Raw genomic sequence first — 14,297 nt, 5'->3', positions numbered from 1 at the left:
ACCTCACTTCCTCCTTTGCCCCAAGTCCCCTGACACCTACAGCAAAACCACAGCATCCACCAACACCTCGCCTCTCAGCAGTACTCCTCCCTTAACTTCAGACTCCCACTAAATCAGACAAATAGCTAATCCTAAACACACAAAACTGTTAATTATACAAATATGTGGTAAGTGTATGGTTTACTTAGCGGGTCTTTTGTGCCAGTAATGATGTATAATAAAAGAATTGTCCCTTTTATTCAATCAGGTTTTATTTTGGATGTTAATATTAACATTTTTAGAAAATGGAATCAAAGGCTGGCCATCAAAAAAAATATTAACAACTATGTATCAGCAAGTGAAGTCACATCTTTTTTTTTCTTATTCTTTACTTTCTTCCTGAAGAATATGGCATGCTTCATAGCTGATCTTTTACAGATCCCCATCTTTACCCTCTTTAGAGTTTTCTGCTTTTGCTTTTCATCAACTCTGTAAAGCAAAAAAGGAACATAAAGATTAGAATAAAATGGAGAAGGTACTTCTACATTTGCCTGTATTTTAAATAATCTGTCCAGGTAAGTGTATGAACTCAGAAGTACTGTCACAAAAAGTACAAGGAACATTTCATCTTACAATGTTATGACATTTAATATTCCTAAAACTGTTTGTCCACTTTACTGCCATTAATTTTCATTTATGTATTTATTCAGCGTTTACCTTTAAATGGATGTGGAAAATTTAAGAAAGGCCACTCACCAAGTACAAAAAAAGCACATACAGACTTTCATGCCCAATATATAATGTATGAATATATAACAGAAAGGCTTAGAAGAAACTACATCAGGTTTAACAACATTATGAAGACTCCTGCAAATAATACAGGACCTAAATATAACTAGCAAATGGATTGTTCTCTGTCTCTGAGAAAGGACAAAACATGGAATAATTTTTAACAAATAAAACATACAGGTGTTTTTATTAGAAAAAGAAACCAAAGTTATCTTCTGCAATAAATCAGCAAAAGAAATAACTGATGGCCTGAAAGGACTAAACCGTTCCACTACAATGGACAGAATAACATCTTACTTGACAGAAGAAACATGAGGTTTCATGCATTTCTTTTAGTATCCTTTTTACTTTTTTAAGCAAAGAAAATAAACATTCAAGGAGGGAATTTTTAAGAGAGATATGTAAAATGAAATATTGCTGGCTTTTTTCTCTAATACTCCATAACCAAAACTCAAATCAATGTCACAGCAGGACATGAAGCAATATAGCTGTAGTCCTCTACCATCCCGCACGCATCTGATGAATCTCTTGATGCTGATCCAGGAGGTTAACTATCTGAATCTCACTATGCAACAGAGGTACGTCTTTCAGGAGAGAAGATTTGTATTTCCACTGCTACAGCCACTCAAGTCAAGAATCACAAACAAACCCATGCACTCTGGAGAGGAAGTTAAAAAAGTGCGGGTCACCTATCCCAAACTGGAAAGACTGAGCCAACTGCTGGATCATCTCTTAGCAAATCCCCTTTCCTCTTTTCAGTTAGATCCATCTGAAGACCATCACACACCATTTTTTTTGTCTTTTGATATATACAAGTATGTGCTTGTGTATGTTACAGAAGCACAATCATGGCAGAATGGAAGTACTTAATGTGACCCTCATTAATGCAGATCTTACATGGCGGAGATTTAGACCATACTACAGAGATCACCTGAAATACCAGAAGGAAAAAAGAAAAAGATGCCACAACACAGCGAAAGAGCCAGGAAGCAATAAAAAGTGTTGTGACTCTTTTCTTTGCCCTTTCATGAGGAATCTGATAGGGATAAAAGTGCTTCATTACTTTAATACTGAACCTTCTTGACAGAGCTATCCCCATGCACCATTCACCAAGTTTGGGATCCATATAAATCAGTTTTGAAAGAAAAGCCACAGTTAAGGAATTGGGAGCCACAGTAAGTGACCTGCCTGGTTTTTATCATATCCTCCCTTCAGTATATACTCCCCAGCAATACAGCAAGCGGGCAATAGTGAAAGCTGACATCAGCACCCAAAGCCAAAAATCATCTCTTTCTAAATTGTTTCTGTGAAATAAGATCTAATCTCATCTGAATGCTATCTTTTATTATATTAATGCAATATTACACTTACTGGCAAGCTGTTCTGGTGCTGGAGAGACTGGGACAGGTACTGCGCTTGTGACCTGCCTTGCCACAAACAAAACAGCCAGCATCAGTCTTCTCACAAGTGTGGTTTTGTAGAGCACAGCAGTTGCAATTATTACAGTGAAACCAAGCTGCAAAACAAGGAACATGATCTATGATCTTGAAAAGGTTTAGAATGATCATTCTGACACCAAGCTTTAAATACAGGCTCTATTATCAGGTTTTTGATTTTGTTTTAGTTTTACAGAGGTGGATGTAGTCAGTTTCTGGTGCGTTACCACATTTCATAAGGCAGCCAGGTGCTTCTTCATTAGATATACTGCGTAACTATTTCAATATAACTGAACTATTTTGCCATTAGAATTATTATCCTCTATGTGATCTTAACATGAAAAATAGTCCAGATGTTAAAATGGACTTACAAATTGCAATTTCTGTATCAGTAACAGAAATTATTTGCTTCAGCTATTTAAACACAGCTATAAATACAACTTCATTTGTGTATGAAACATAATTTGATCATGCCCTCTCAAACATCTTAGTAATTGCCTATTTGTTTATGAAATTCTAATGAAAAGGTCTACAAAACCAGTAAACACTTATATGACAAATCAAAATATTTAAGTTTTCCGGTAACAAATACAAATGGGATGTAGTATGCCTTGACAAGAATTTATCATGTTTCCACACAGTGCAAATATACGTAAGTTATCGAATGGCTACTCATGTGAAACTGAGATTTTTCCTTTACTCTATGTCTTCTGAATGATCACATTTTATTTCTTTTACAGAATATTTTCTCTTCCGGTTTGTAATCTCAGTTTCTTTGGACTACAGCTTAAACAATAAGTGTACTTTTATTTAGAAAAGTATTTTTCTGTACTCACAGGGTTTTACACATTTTTTGCAAAGAACACAATGTTTCCATCGTCTACCATCCTACAAAAGATGAATAAATGCATTGTTTGTTTGTTTGTTTTAAAAAAAAACACTGATGCCATCTTAAAACTGAACCACTGATGTATGGTCCCCATTATTTACGGAAACAGGTCCTCTGTAGAAAGGACTGTAACTTAGAAACAGCGGTCCTGAGAATCTGTGACAATCGCAGCAAAATGGCTGCATTTTGAAATTGGCAAGTTCTACAACTTCCGAAACATAAGAAGAAATATATGTGTCAACAGACCACTGATGAATAAGGTATGGTGTAAGAGGCAAGTAGCAAACTTTTCCTGTCTTCTTTCCAACACAAAGGAATCGGGGAAAGAGAAATTAACTTCCAGTGGGTTATGAATGATGTCCTGTGAAGTTAATAATGAGTCTACAAAACTGAACTCTTTGGGGTTTCCCAAGGAAATAGATATCACAATAGGTTTTTACCAGAGCAGGTATTACAGAAATTACTATCTGACTACTTCTAAAACTACCATCAAGAAAGAAGTCAAAATACTTACTTTTGACGTACATGAATTGCATATCTCGCAGTGCTGGTTACCAGAACTAACATACCGCTGACATATAGTGCAAAACCTGGGGAAAAAAAAAATTATAAATGTACTAGTCCACTAGTCCACTCACAAAGCAGTATAAATTAATTTTATACAAGCTCAACAATAAATACAAGGATTGCAAAATCACTTTGCTAAATTAAAGTTGTTGGTTTTGATGCATAAAATCACCACTTAGGCCCAGAGCCTCATAATCATTTAGACACAGTACCTCCAAATAGTAAAATTCAGGTGCTTGAATTCAAATTAGCAACACTATCAGCAGTAAATCAAACCAAATCCATTCCTTTGTCCTTGATGCTTCTCTTAGTGTTCATTTTATTAACTACTGTCTCAACCAAGCTGATTATCAGGCATAGCTGTAAATGTCTCTCGTAGGTGTACACAACATTTCCTACAGACAAGCTGAGGAATCTCATCATTCCACACTGGAAAATGTAACTTTCTTTTTAGGTGCCCAGCTCTCCTACACATTGTTTATAGAACATGCAACCTTAGAATGAGACAGACAAATGTGCTCTTGAGCCTGGCATCCAAAAGTTAGGCATGATGATACTGAAAAGCATCATCCCAAAGTCCTTTAGAGATGTTATGCCGTAATTAAGAACAAACACTCTTTCATCCACTTGAGCATTAACACATCTTACCTATAACCCTCTTCTACAGGAAGTACAATCATACTTGGGGTGAGGTTCGTGAAGATACGGACAGGAGACTGTCTACGACCTGTCTTACCGTGTTTATAAAGTGCATGATTATCATAGTCTACCTAGAAAAATAAAACCATAGAAAAAGAGTTTTAAACTGAATGCTAAGCACAGGCAGAACTATTTACATATTTATCATCTTTATATGTGCCTTATGAATTTTTAATTTTTATATAAAAGACTCTAACCCCAAATTAGATTACAAATTCTACAGCAAGTATTCTGTCTCACTTATTTTTAAATTTGTGCAACCATAATATCAGGCTAGACTCAAGAAACTAAGTTCCCAGTACTACAATAACCCTATTTTATTTACCCCTTTTTGCTCTTTTGCATGGGATATCTAAAATAACATTGCAGTTGCCCTACAAAAGAGCAACCCATTAAAAAAAAAAGGAACTATACCATTTGGTCTATCTGGCAGTACCAAAGCTGACATGCATCTTAATCTCAGAATAATTACAAAGTTGCAAATCCAATCATCCCTGCTGTTTCCAGCACTGCCTTCAGAGACTTGTCACAAAAATTCTCATCTCTGACCACTAGCAGGAATGCAGAGTCTAGCCTAGCACAAATTTCCATTCTACAAGATACAAATACGTTGTTCAGAACACCCACATCAAACTTTATGCAGAGTTGTTATATGAGAAAATAAAACTTTAACACCATGAATACCCACGATTGAGCTCTCAAAAGTCACTGATGTACGCATTCTTAAACAACTTACAGAATGGATACAATACTGGAGAAGTTGATGACAGATTATTGCTTTATCACTGACAACTTCATTTATTACCTAATTCCAAAATTTTCCATTGTTGTAATTCTACTCTGGTCCCAGCAGTTTTGGAGATGAAAGACCTTAAATTTTTTTTGGACTAGGGCTGGGCATTACCCACCATGCTGCTGACATTTCAACATCTGGGAAGAATGAAACACTTTTCTTCAAGTTACCTCTCACCTTTGCAATATGCACCTGTCGAAATTTTGCACCTGCAAATTTTGTCACACTGATGTACTGGGTCTGGCTAACACGGAGTTAATACTCCCCATAGCAGCCCTCGTAGTGCTGTGCTCTGCCATCAGTAGCTAGAAAGGTGTTGATAACACACCAGTGTTTTGGCTACTGCTGAGCAGTGCTGGCACAGCATCAAGGCTGTCTCTCCAACATTTTTGCCCCCCCCCCCTCAATGGCAGGCTGGGGCTGGGCAAGATCTTGGGAGGGGACATAACCAGGACAGCTGACCTAAACTAACCAAACAGATATTCCATACCATATGACATCAGCTCAGATATAAAAGCTAAGTATAGGGAGACAGAAAGGGGGGTATTTTTGTCTTCCAGAGCAACCACTACATGTACTGAAGCCCTGCTTCCCAGGAAGTGGCTAGACATCGCCTGCTGATGGGAAGTAGAGAATAACATCATTTGGTTTTCTTTGCTTTTGTGTGTGACCTTTGCTTTCACTTTATTAAACTGTCCTTATCTTGACCCACGAGCCTTTTGTTATATTTTCTCCCCTCTGTCCAGCTGAGAAGGGGGAGTGATAGAGCGGCTTTGGTGGGCACCTGGCATCCACCCAGGGTCAACCCACCACAGTCCTTTTTGGTGCCCGAACAGGGACCTGGGTGTACTTGGTGGGTAATGCAGAAGGATGGGGAGACCCAGTGTGTGCCTCAAGGACATTTAACCTTGGGGGAAAAATAATCTGTGATGTGAGTTGTATGTTGTAGGAAGTAATGTAGCAGGAATGACCTGAACTGCAGAGGAGTGAACTTCACAAGGAACCAGAGAAGTGCATCGGTGACCCAAACCAAGCCGGTGCTGGTGCCCAACGATAGAACATACTGCTTCTCCTGTCCTGATCACTCATCCTGACGGATGGGGCCCACGTCATAACCTGTGTGTGAACATCTGGACGAGTGGAAGAAGCCCATGGAATATCTATCTCTTAAAGGACAGGGGAGAGTAATTAATAAGAATGTATAAATCTGTATGTTGGGTATAGAAGTGGTTTAAGTATGTAGGTTCAGTTGTAAGTGTTGGTAAGAACGGATTTCAGTAATGAGAATTAAATACAATGGCATGGTTAGGCATGTATTGGCTTTGTGTAGCAAGGTTTTGGTAGTCAGGGGGGTTACAGGAGTGGCTTCTGTAAGAAGCTGCTGGAAGATTCCCCTGTGTTTGAGAGAGCCAATACCAGCCAGCTCTAAGACAGACCTAGTGCCGGCCAAGGCTGAGCCAATCAGCGATAGTGGTAACGCCTCTGGGATAACATTTTTAGGAAGGGAAAAAAAGTTGGGACAGACAGAAATGGCAGCAGGAGACAGGAGTGAGAACATATAAGAGAAAACAACCCTGCAGACACCAAGGTCAGTGAAGCAGGAGGGGGAGGAGATGCTCCAGGTGCCAGAGCAGAGATTCCCCTGCAGCCCGTGGGGAAGACCATGGTGAGGCAGGCTGTCTCCCTGCAGCCCATGGAGGTCCACGGTGGAGCAGATATCCACCTGCAGCCCGTGGAGGACCCCACACCAGATCAGGTGATGCCCGAAGGGGGCTGTGACCCTGTGGGAACCCCGTGCTGGAGCAGGCTCCTGGCAGGACCTGCGGAGAGAAGAGCCCACGGAGCAGGTTTTCTGGCAGGACTTGTGACCCCGTGGGGGACCCACGCTGGAGCAGTGTGCTCCTGAAGGACTGCACACCGTGGAAAGGACCCATGCTGGAGCAGTTCGTGAAGAACTGCAGCCCATGGAAGGACCTACGCTGGAGAAGTTCATGGAGGACTGTCTCCCATGGGTGGGACCCCACGCTGGAGCAGGGGAAGAGTGTGAGGAGTCCTCCCCCTGAGGAGGATGAAGCAGCAGAAAATAACGTGTGGTGAACTGACCGTAAACCCCATCCCTGTCCTCCTGTGCCACTCGGGGGGTTGGTAGAGAATCCAGGAGTGAAGTTGTGCCCGGGAAGAAGGAAGGGGTGGAGGGAAGGTGTTCTGAGATTTGATTTTATTTCTCATTACCCTACTGTGGTTGATTTGTAATAAAGTGAGTTAATTTTCCCAAGCTGAGTCTGTTTTGCCCGTGACAGTAACTGGTGAGTGATCTCTCCTGTCCTTATCTCGACCCACAAGTTATATTTTCTCTCCCCTGTCCAGTTGAGGAGAGGGAGTGATAGAACGGCTCTGGTGGGTACCTGGCATCCAGCCAGGGTCAACCGACCACAACTGAAAACCCAGCAGAAGATATGAGTTAATGGACAGATGACAGTAAGTTAAAAGATACATATAAACTGTCGGAGTGTGACAAAGTTGTCAAAGGTGTGACTAATACAAATACAGAATCTGGGCTTCACTTGATGAGCACCACAGGGTTTGCAGTACCTCCAAGTCAAAACTGGAGTTCAAGAAGGCAGCCCATCTACAGACTAGCGCTACCATTATATCTGCTTTCATTCATATTCCTGTTCACATTGCACATGACTGAAATTTAGCAGATTCACTGCGTTCAGTCTTACCTGGTAATCTATCATACTGAAGCTTGGGAAAAATTCAAGAATACGAGACTCAAAGAAGTATGGAAATATCCAGAACATGGGCATCTCTTGGTTGTTATGACCTAGTAATGAAAAGATGTACATTAAAGAAAAACAAGGTACATGAAGCATGAAAAATTTACAGTAAACATTCTGAATACATGTAACCTCATGCTGGGCATAAGAACTAGTTCCTTTAGGCGACAAAGTTTTGGCATATTTTGTATATGCGGAACTGTAAGCTCCACTTAACTAACAGCTCTTGTCACCCGCCTAGGTTGGTAAGAAATGGTACTGGTTTGACAGCTTATTCTTCTCTACCTTTAAAGTCCATTTTAATTGCAAAGTTTTTGAGAGAGACTTAGAGAATTTGGTATTATTAAACTAAAAGTATCAGGAGAGTAAATTAGATATATAGTAGTTCATCTTTAGAAATCATAACATATGTGTTCACATTCACCCAAGTAGCAAGAATCACAGTTGTAATACATACCTTCTTTTCCTGTCTCCTTCCACATTGCCATCAGTTTTTTAAAACTAGCAGCCAGTGCTCCCACTAAACCTCCAAATGGGGGATCAGTTACCATAATGACTCTTCCACCATTGCCTTGATGTAAGAATTTCCTACAAGCTTCACGTGCAGCCTGTAAGAAACAGAGGTTAATTTCAGAAATACAGATTCAAGAACTGGAACTGTAAAAATACTTTCCTTGTAATTTATTATTTTAGAAGTTTCAACTTTGAAGATGGAAGTTACTTCCTCTTGTGGAGGTGAATTTCCTCTTGTGTAGCATTCAAAAAAAACTAGATTTGAAGCACTGAAAACAAGTGCCCTGTTCAGTTAGAGATAATGTATCAAGGGCAGATGCAGTTCAAGCTTCCTAAGATAGTCTTCTTCCTAAGGGTACTAAATTTTACTTGGAAAAAAGATGTTATTCATAGCAAGAAAGCAAAGTTCAGGCTCAGAATACATTTTATTTATGCCCTTTAACTTTAGTTTTATTCTGTAAAGCACTATCAAAATAATGCGAAAAAATTCAGTCTCCTGCAAACCAGTTGAATCCATACTAGTTATAAAAATACATCGTGTTCAAATTTTAGCAATCTAACCTGGACTCAATATTATTGAAGGAAATGTAAAAAGGTATGTATTCACTGCCTTCTTGCAGTGTTCTCTCATCTATTACTTAGATTCAACTGCATTCCAAAACCAGATTTTTAACACAAATACACATTCAAAAGTGCTGCAATTCAGTCCTTGAATACGCTGCAATACAGTGTCATTACAGATGTCACCTTTTCACACCTTGAAAATAACACTACAGTGTTTATAATGCAGATGAACAGTCTTTTGTTTTAATTGAAAAATACAAAACTTGAATACAGTAATGGATTAAAAACATTCAAAGGTAAGGCTTTCAGACCAGCCTCCCATTTCATTCTAGACAATTCTTTTTATTTTCCAGATACCATTCAAAATTAGCCTTTAGAATGGAAAAAATCTGAAAATTACCTACATAGTATGAAAGGTATTGCAATAAACATGTTTATGCAAATCAGTGGTGGCTTACTAATAATGGCAGTGGAAGAGCAAAGAGTGAGTGAGTATACTATTGGGATAAATGTTTGAAATTAATGTTTGGAATTGAATTACACTGTGATTCTCTGTACGAAGCTACAATAAATGTCCAACTACAGCTGCAGGTTACCTAATAAAATCAAAATTAAGCACCCAATGTGGCATTTAAAAACAAAATCAGCATTTTCTTTAACAATTATATTAATTCAACCTCATTTTATGACAAGGTTAACCTTTTGACCTTGATTGCCTGGAACAAAGCAGAAAAACAGCCTCTTCCCTCCCACCTCAAGTACCAGTGAACAAGTCCCATGGCATCTACTGGGTCTCTAAAGGCTGGGAATAAAACAATTAATTCTGTTGTAACAACACAGGAAGAGGGCTAATGAATACTTATATAATGCAACAACTCACACCAAGCTGTCATTTTAATAAAAGCAGCAGTTAATGTGTGTAAGTAACATTAGTTAGCATAAATTTAATCGGCAACTTTATCTTTGAATCAAGTGGGGAAAGAATTCCTGAAGAGGCACTGTTACTCTTTGATTTCCAGTACTGTTGACCATTTTTGTCTCACGATAGTTGTTTTCTACTAGACTAGCCATGACTTTCTTACAAAATTCTGCATCAACAACATGTACTTCCTTACAAAGTACTCAAGAAATACTTGGCCTTACCTCTCCACCAAAAAAATAATGATTAAACATGTTGTAGTGGCAGAATTCATCCTCTGTGTAAAACTGTGAATACCTGTAAAACAAGTTTTAATAGTGGTAGAAAAATATAAACAACTTCTTGCCTGCCCTAAGGGGCATTTACAGTGAAAACAAGGCCTTAAGAAAAACAACATCTTTGGGTTCCGATTACTGACAACACATACCAATGCTGAGAATTATTAAGTATAATTACTTTTCTCATAAACTGGATGTCACTTGTGTATGTGTGCAGGAACAGAGATGCAGAGACAGGAAAGGGAAAACAACCACCAATTTATCTTTTAAAGCAATAAGAACACAAATCTTTGTACATACTCTTCAGACAGAAAAACATTTGTCAAAACCTACCTGAAATCAATATCTAGCAGAAGGCTTCTAACCCTGAAATCTTCTCCTTGTGATGCTTTTGACTGGATCATTTCATGAAGCCTGAAGTATAATTGGAGCAAAGAAATTTAACACATAATCATTGGCTTCAGAAATAATCTTGCAAGACAAGAATGCCTCGTACTTTACTAAACCTAAAACCAAACAGATAGAGAAAATGGAGTAATCTGAATTTGGATGATTCCACTTAGCTAATATTCAAAGTTAGAAAAATATGTTAGTCTTAAAAGATGAAAAGTCACTGGAGCCTACTGGATCACCATGGACAAAAAACCCCAAACATAAGCAAAGAAACTCATTGTCACTTCTGTAAGAAACAAAGCAGGGCATTTAAAGTGTGTATGTGTGTTATTGTCAGTTTAGCTACAGTCTTCTCCTGTACCTTACAAGCTCAAAGACCCCACTAGATGCTTGGATAATCCCAACCAACTAAAGCATGGTGAACCTCTTATTATGGGAGAATCCTTGATTATTTATAAATTAGTAAGCTGCACAGTGTTGAGGGAAATATTATTTGAAAGTGTAACAATTCTCACTGATGTACCTGGGTGTTCCAACAGAGAGCACTCGTCTGAATCCTAAATCAATAATAAGATCCAGTAGGAACTGGCAACTTCTGTCTGCAAATAAATACTGTGCATTTGTTTTTTTATTCTCCAGTGGATACAGAAGTTGACTGGGACTTTTTAACTGGGCAATGGAGATATTACACAGGAACTGGTGATCCAGGTGTTTTTCCCATTCAGCTGGAAACAGCAATTGCTGGCATTCCTGGCAAAACCTCCTCTTCGATAATGGCAACAGAATAAAATTCTTGTACCTTTAAATACAAAAAACAATAGGGAACAAACTTTGAAAAAGCTTCTATAAAATATATGAAGGGGAACAATGAAGGGGGTTTCACATTTTTTAAGAGTTCAGGCCTTTAAACAAGCAATGTAGTTTAAATTGCTCTTGCAAAACTCCATTATATACACGTGAATGAATACTGATGAAAAAATATTCAAAGGACACTTTAAAAAGCATATAATACGCTGGCCAAATATACTGAGATTCCCTGTAAAATAACTGGATTACAGAGTGAAAACTCCATATTCACTACCAGCAAGCAGTCCTGTATGTTTATACAGAAAACTTGGACATTATTTGTTGCTGTATTACCTTTGCTTCTTTTCACAATATTAAGCCTGTTACTTTTGCACACTGAAGTCAGGAATAACTGTTTGAACTGAAACTAGTACTGACCTCTTGTTAACGCATAATGAGCACTAATGTAAGAACTATACACACACAGAAAAAAAAAAAACCAAAACAGTTCCTGGGTTGAAAACACCATGCTCTAATTAGATGTTTCATGCTATTTTCCCATTGCAGTCAACAAGTTCTTATTCTTCCAAATCCCTCTGGTATGTTTTCGTATTTTAAAGAATCCTGAGATATTACCTCTACATTCAGAGTACCTAAACTTGTATTACTTGATTTTTAGTGCAGAAAATATATTTAACAATACCTTTCCACATTCTGCCTGTGTGTAAAAGGCGGCTGATGATTTCTATTATATTCTTCACGTGCCACAAGCCTAGTTTCCGATACCTGTAAAATTTATGTATATAAAAAGTTACAAAACAAACAGATATCACTCTGTATTTTACATTAAATCTCAATATTAAACAAAAAGGGTGCATCAAAGGTCTTATGCTTTAGTTACTCTGCACAGAAAAATTATCACATCCTTTGGATTGTTGCTTAAGAACAAGCACGACTGCAGCACAGAAGCATGCTGCAAAACAACATGAGTCTCTCATGAATTTAAACTGTGCAAACAAAATATATAGAAGAATTTCATTCTTCTACTACATATCATACTCAGAGAAAAACTCAAAACATGATTATGATGAAAATGGAAAGAGGTATACTTTCCATTAATGCATGCCAGCAGTTGCATCGCCTCTGAAGTACTATGATCTGATACTGAACAACTGATGACAGTAGAAATGTTGCCCAAGTCTTTTGTGTGTGATTATTTTAAAATAACATGCTCTTCTCTGAGTCTTCTACTTTGTTCCCACAAAACATACTTAGGGTTTCACAGTCAATAGAGTTTCGAGACATTCATGCAAAACTTATGGAACTGATTTGTTTAAAGGCAGAGACAGTAAAATTCAATAGAACAAAAGACACCATGACACAAGTGAAATTTATAATGAAATTTCACTAGGAATATCATGTATATCTACCCAACCAAGTGATTAACCACCTCATTTTTTCTTTATGCAACTTTTCAGTAGTAACCAGCCCAGCAATGAACCGCTTATGAATGCAATTAAATTCCAGCCTGCCAACCTGCTGAGAGCAATGACCACAACACAAGATACTCATTTAGGAAACAGAAAAAGCAACACAAAATTTAATGGACAAAAACTGCAGCAAGGTCTCCATGAATACATGTCAATCCCAATTTTGTTACCCTACAATTATCTGACCAAAGTTCTTTAGACAAAGAGGAACTGCTGCAGATATTCTGAGACTACTGAGCATCACGCTGATCCCCATCATCTCACTATTTTGTATATCTCATTGTTTGCCTGTGTCCACCAGATTTTCTCTGTCTTAACCATGGAAGACGAGAACATCTTGGGACCAGAACTGTCCTATTTTATTCAACATTGCATAGTATTCGCAAACTTCGTAACTCAAATACCTAAGTGTTTTGGCAATACAGAAACAAATGCCAGTTTTGCTCAAAATGTATACAGCCTTCCTTGAAAGTTATACTTGCAACACGTTCTCCTGACAGAAACAAGAGCTCTGCTAAATACAAACTATTAGACAAAGCTTACAAAACAGCAATTGCCACGCATTTCCAGAACAAAATATACTCTGTGTGTCCCCGCCATTTTCTGTTAAATAGAGAAAAAAATCGCCAATATTTACCATAGCCTTAAGCAGCGCTCTCTTACCTTCTCATCTTCCCACTGGAAAAAGTTACAATCTTTTCTATCCCTACAAGCTGAACACGCATAAAATCTTCTTCCTTCCTCCTTTCCTTGGCTGGTCTTTACAAACAGAAGAGCAGGACCTAAACGACAAACGTAATTACACGATGACACAGGGGACACCAACAGATCCGTTTTAATGCCTCCGCTGCAAGTCTCACGCTTCCAGAATAAAGCATTACCAAAGGCTACCGTAAAGCACAACCCCTCACAGGGGAGCCGAGAGAGGAGCTGCAGACGAGCAGCAGAGACGCTCAGGCAGGTGTCAAACCCCCACCCCCCGGGAACGGCGGCCACCTCAGTCAGGCCCGTCAGAGCCCCCGGCCGGCCCCGCTCCTCCCCTCGGCGGGGCCCGCGCCCCCATCCCGCCCGAGCGGCCTCCTCGCCGCCCGGCTCACCGTGCGGACAGCTGGGAGCGCTGGGCGCCAGGCCGAGCAGGGCCAGCCCGCCCGCTCCCGGCCGCTCCGCACCGCACAAGTCCTCCGGGTCACCCTCCCCGCTGGCCGCCATGTCACCGCCTCCTTCCCGGCAGCCCTGGCCACCCGCTGGGTAAGGCAGGAGCGGCGCAGCCGGCGCTACGGCGCCCCCCAGCGGTGCGGCGGCCCCGCCGCCCGGGGAGAAAACTCCCGTTAGTAACAGGGACGAAATCAACCCAAACCGGGGTCTGCTTCGGCACGGCAAATAACACAGCGGAGCCCAGGAGCCGTGCCTTGGAGACTGTGA

The 14,297-nt window shown here is 39.5% G+C and overlaps 1 protein-coding gene across 2 annotated transcripts; it reads right to left on the bottom strand.

Annotated features, from left to right (window-relative positions):
* Positions 1 to 151: 151 nt before the first annotated feature.
* Positions 152 to 14,107, bottom strand: ZCCHC4 (zinc finger CCHC-type containing 4). Of its 2 annotated transcripts, XM_075023967.1 has the most exons (13): positions 13,973 to 14,107; positions 13,539 to 13,657; positions 12,089 to 12,171; positions 11,123 to 11,398; positions 10,540 to 10,620; positions 10,153 to 10,225; positions 8,390 to 8,540; positions 7,879 to 7,979; positions 4,309 to 4,430; positions 3,608 to 3,683; positions 3,041 to 3,092; positions 2,140 to 2,284; positions 152 to 468 (listed from the first exon to the last, which is right to left on the bottom strand). In XM_075023967.1, the coding sequence occupies exons 1-13, from the start codon at positions 14,082 to 14,084 to the stop codon at positions 324 to 326; spliced, it is 1,536 nt and encodes a 511-aa protein (XP_074880068.1). In that variant the 5' UTR covers positions 14,085 to 14,107; the 3' UTR covers positions 152 to 323. The 2 variants fall into 2 exon arrangements, with proteins under 2 accessions (XP_074880068.1, XP_074880078.1); XM_075023977.1 differs by lacking the exons at positions 152 to 468; positions 2,140 to 2,284; positions 3,041 to 3,092; positions 3,608 to 3,683; positions 4,309 to 4,430 and adding an exon at positions 4,443 to 6,318.
* Positions 14,108 to 14,297: the final 190 nt, after the last annotated feature.

The sequence above is a fragment of the Buteo buteo genome, chromosome 1 (genome assembly GCF_964188355.1).
Source record: "Buteo buteo chromosome 1, bButBut1.hap1.1, whole genome shotgun sequence".
NCBI classification, from domain to species: Eukaryota; Metazoa; Chordata; class Aves; order Accipitriformes; family Accipitridae; genus Buteo; species Buteo buteo.
Note: the sequence above shows the minus strand (reverse complement) of the source record. Positions and strands in the feature narration are given on the sequence as shown.

Coding starts and splice junctions, on each gene's coding strand:
- ZCCHC4 (XM_075023967.1), bottom strand. CDS start 14,084: ATGGCGGCCAGCGGGGAGGGTGACCCGGAGGACTTGTGCGGTGCGGAG. Junction 13,658..13,972: donor CGCTCCCAGCTGTCCGCACG/GTGAGCCGGGCG, acceptor TTTGTCGTTTAG/GTCCTGCTCTTCTGTTTGTA. Junction 12,172..13,538: donor TCCAGTGGGAAGATGAGAAG/GTAAGAGAGCGC, acceptor TAAATTTTACAG/GTATCGGAAACTAGGCTTGT.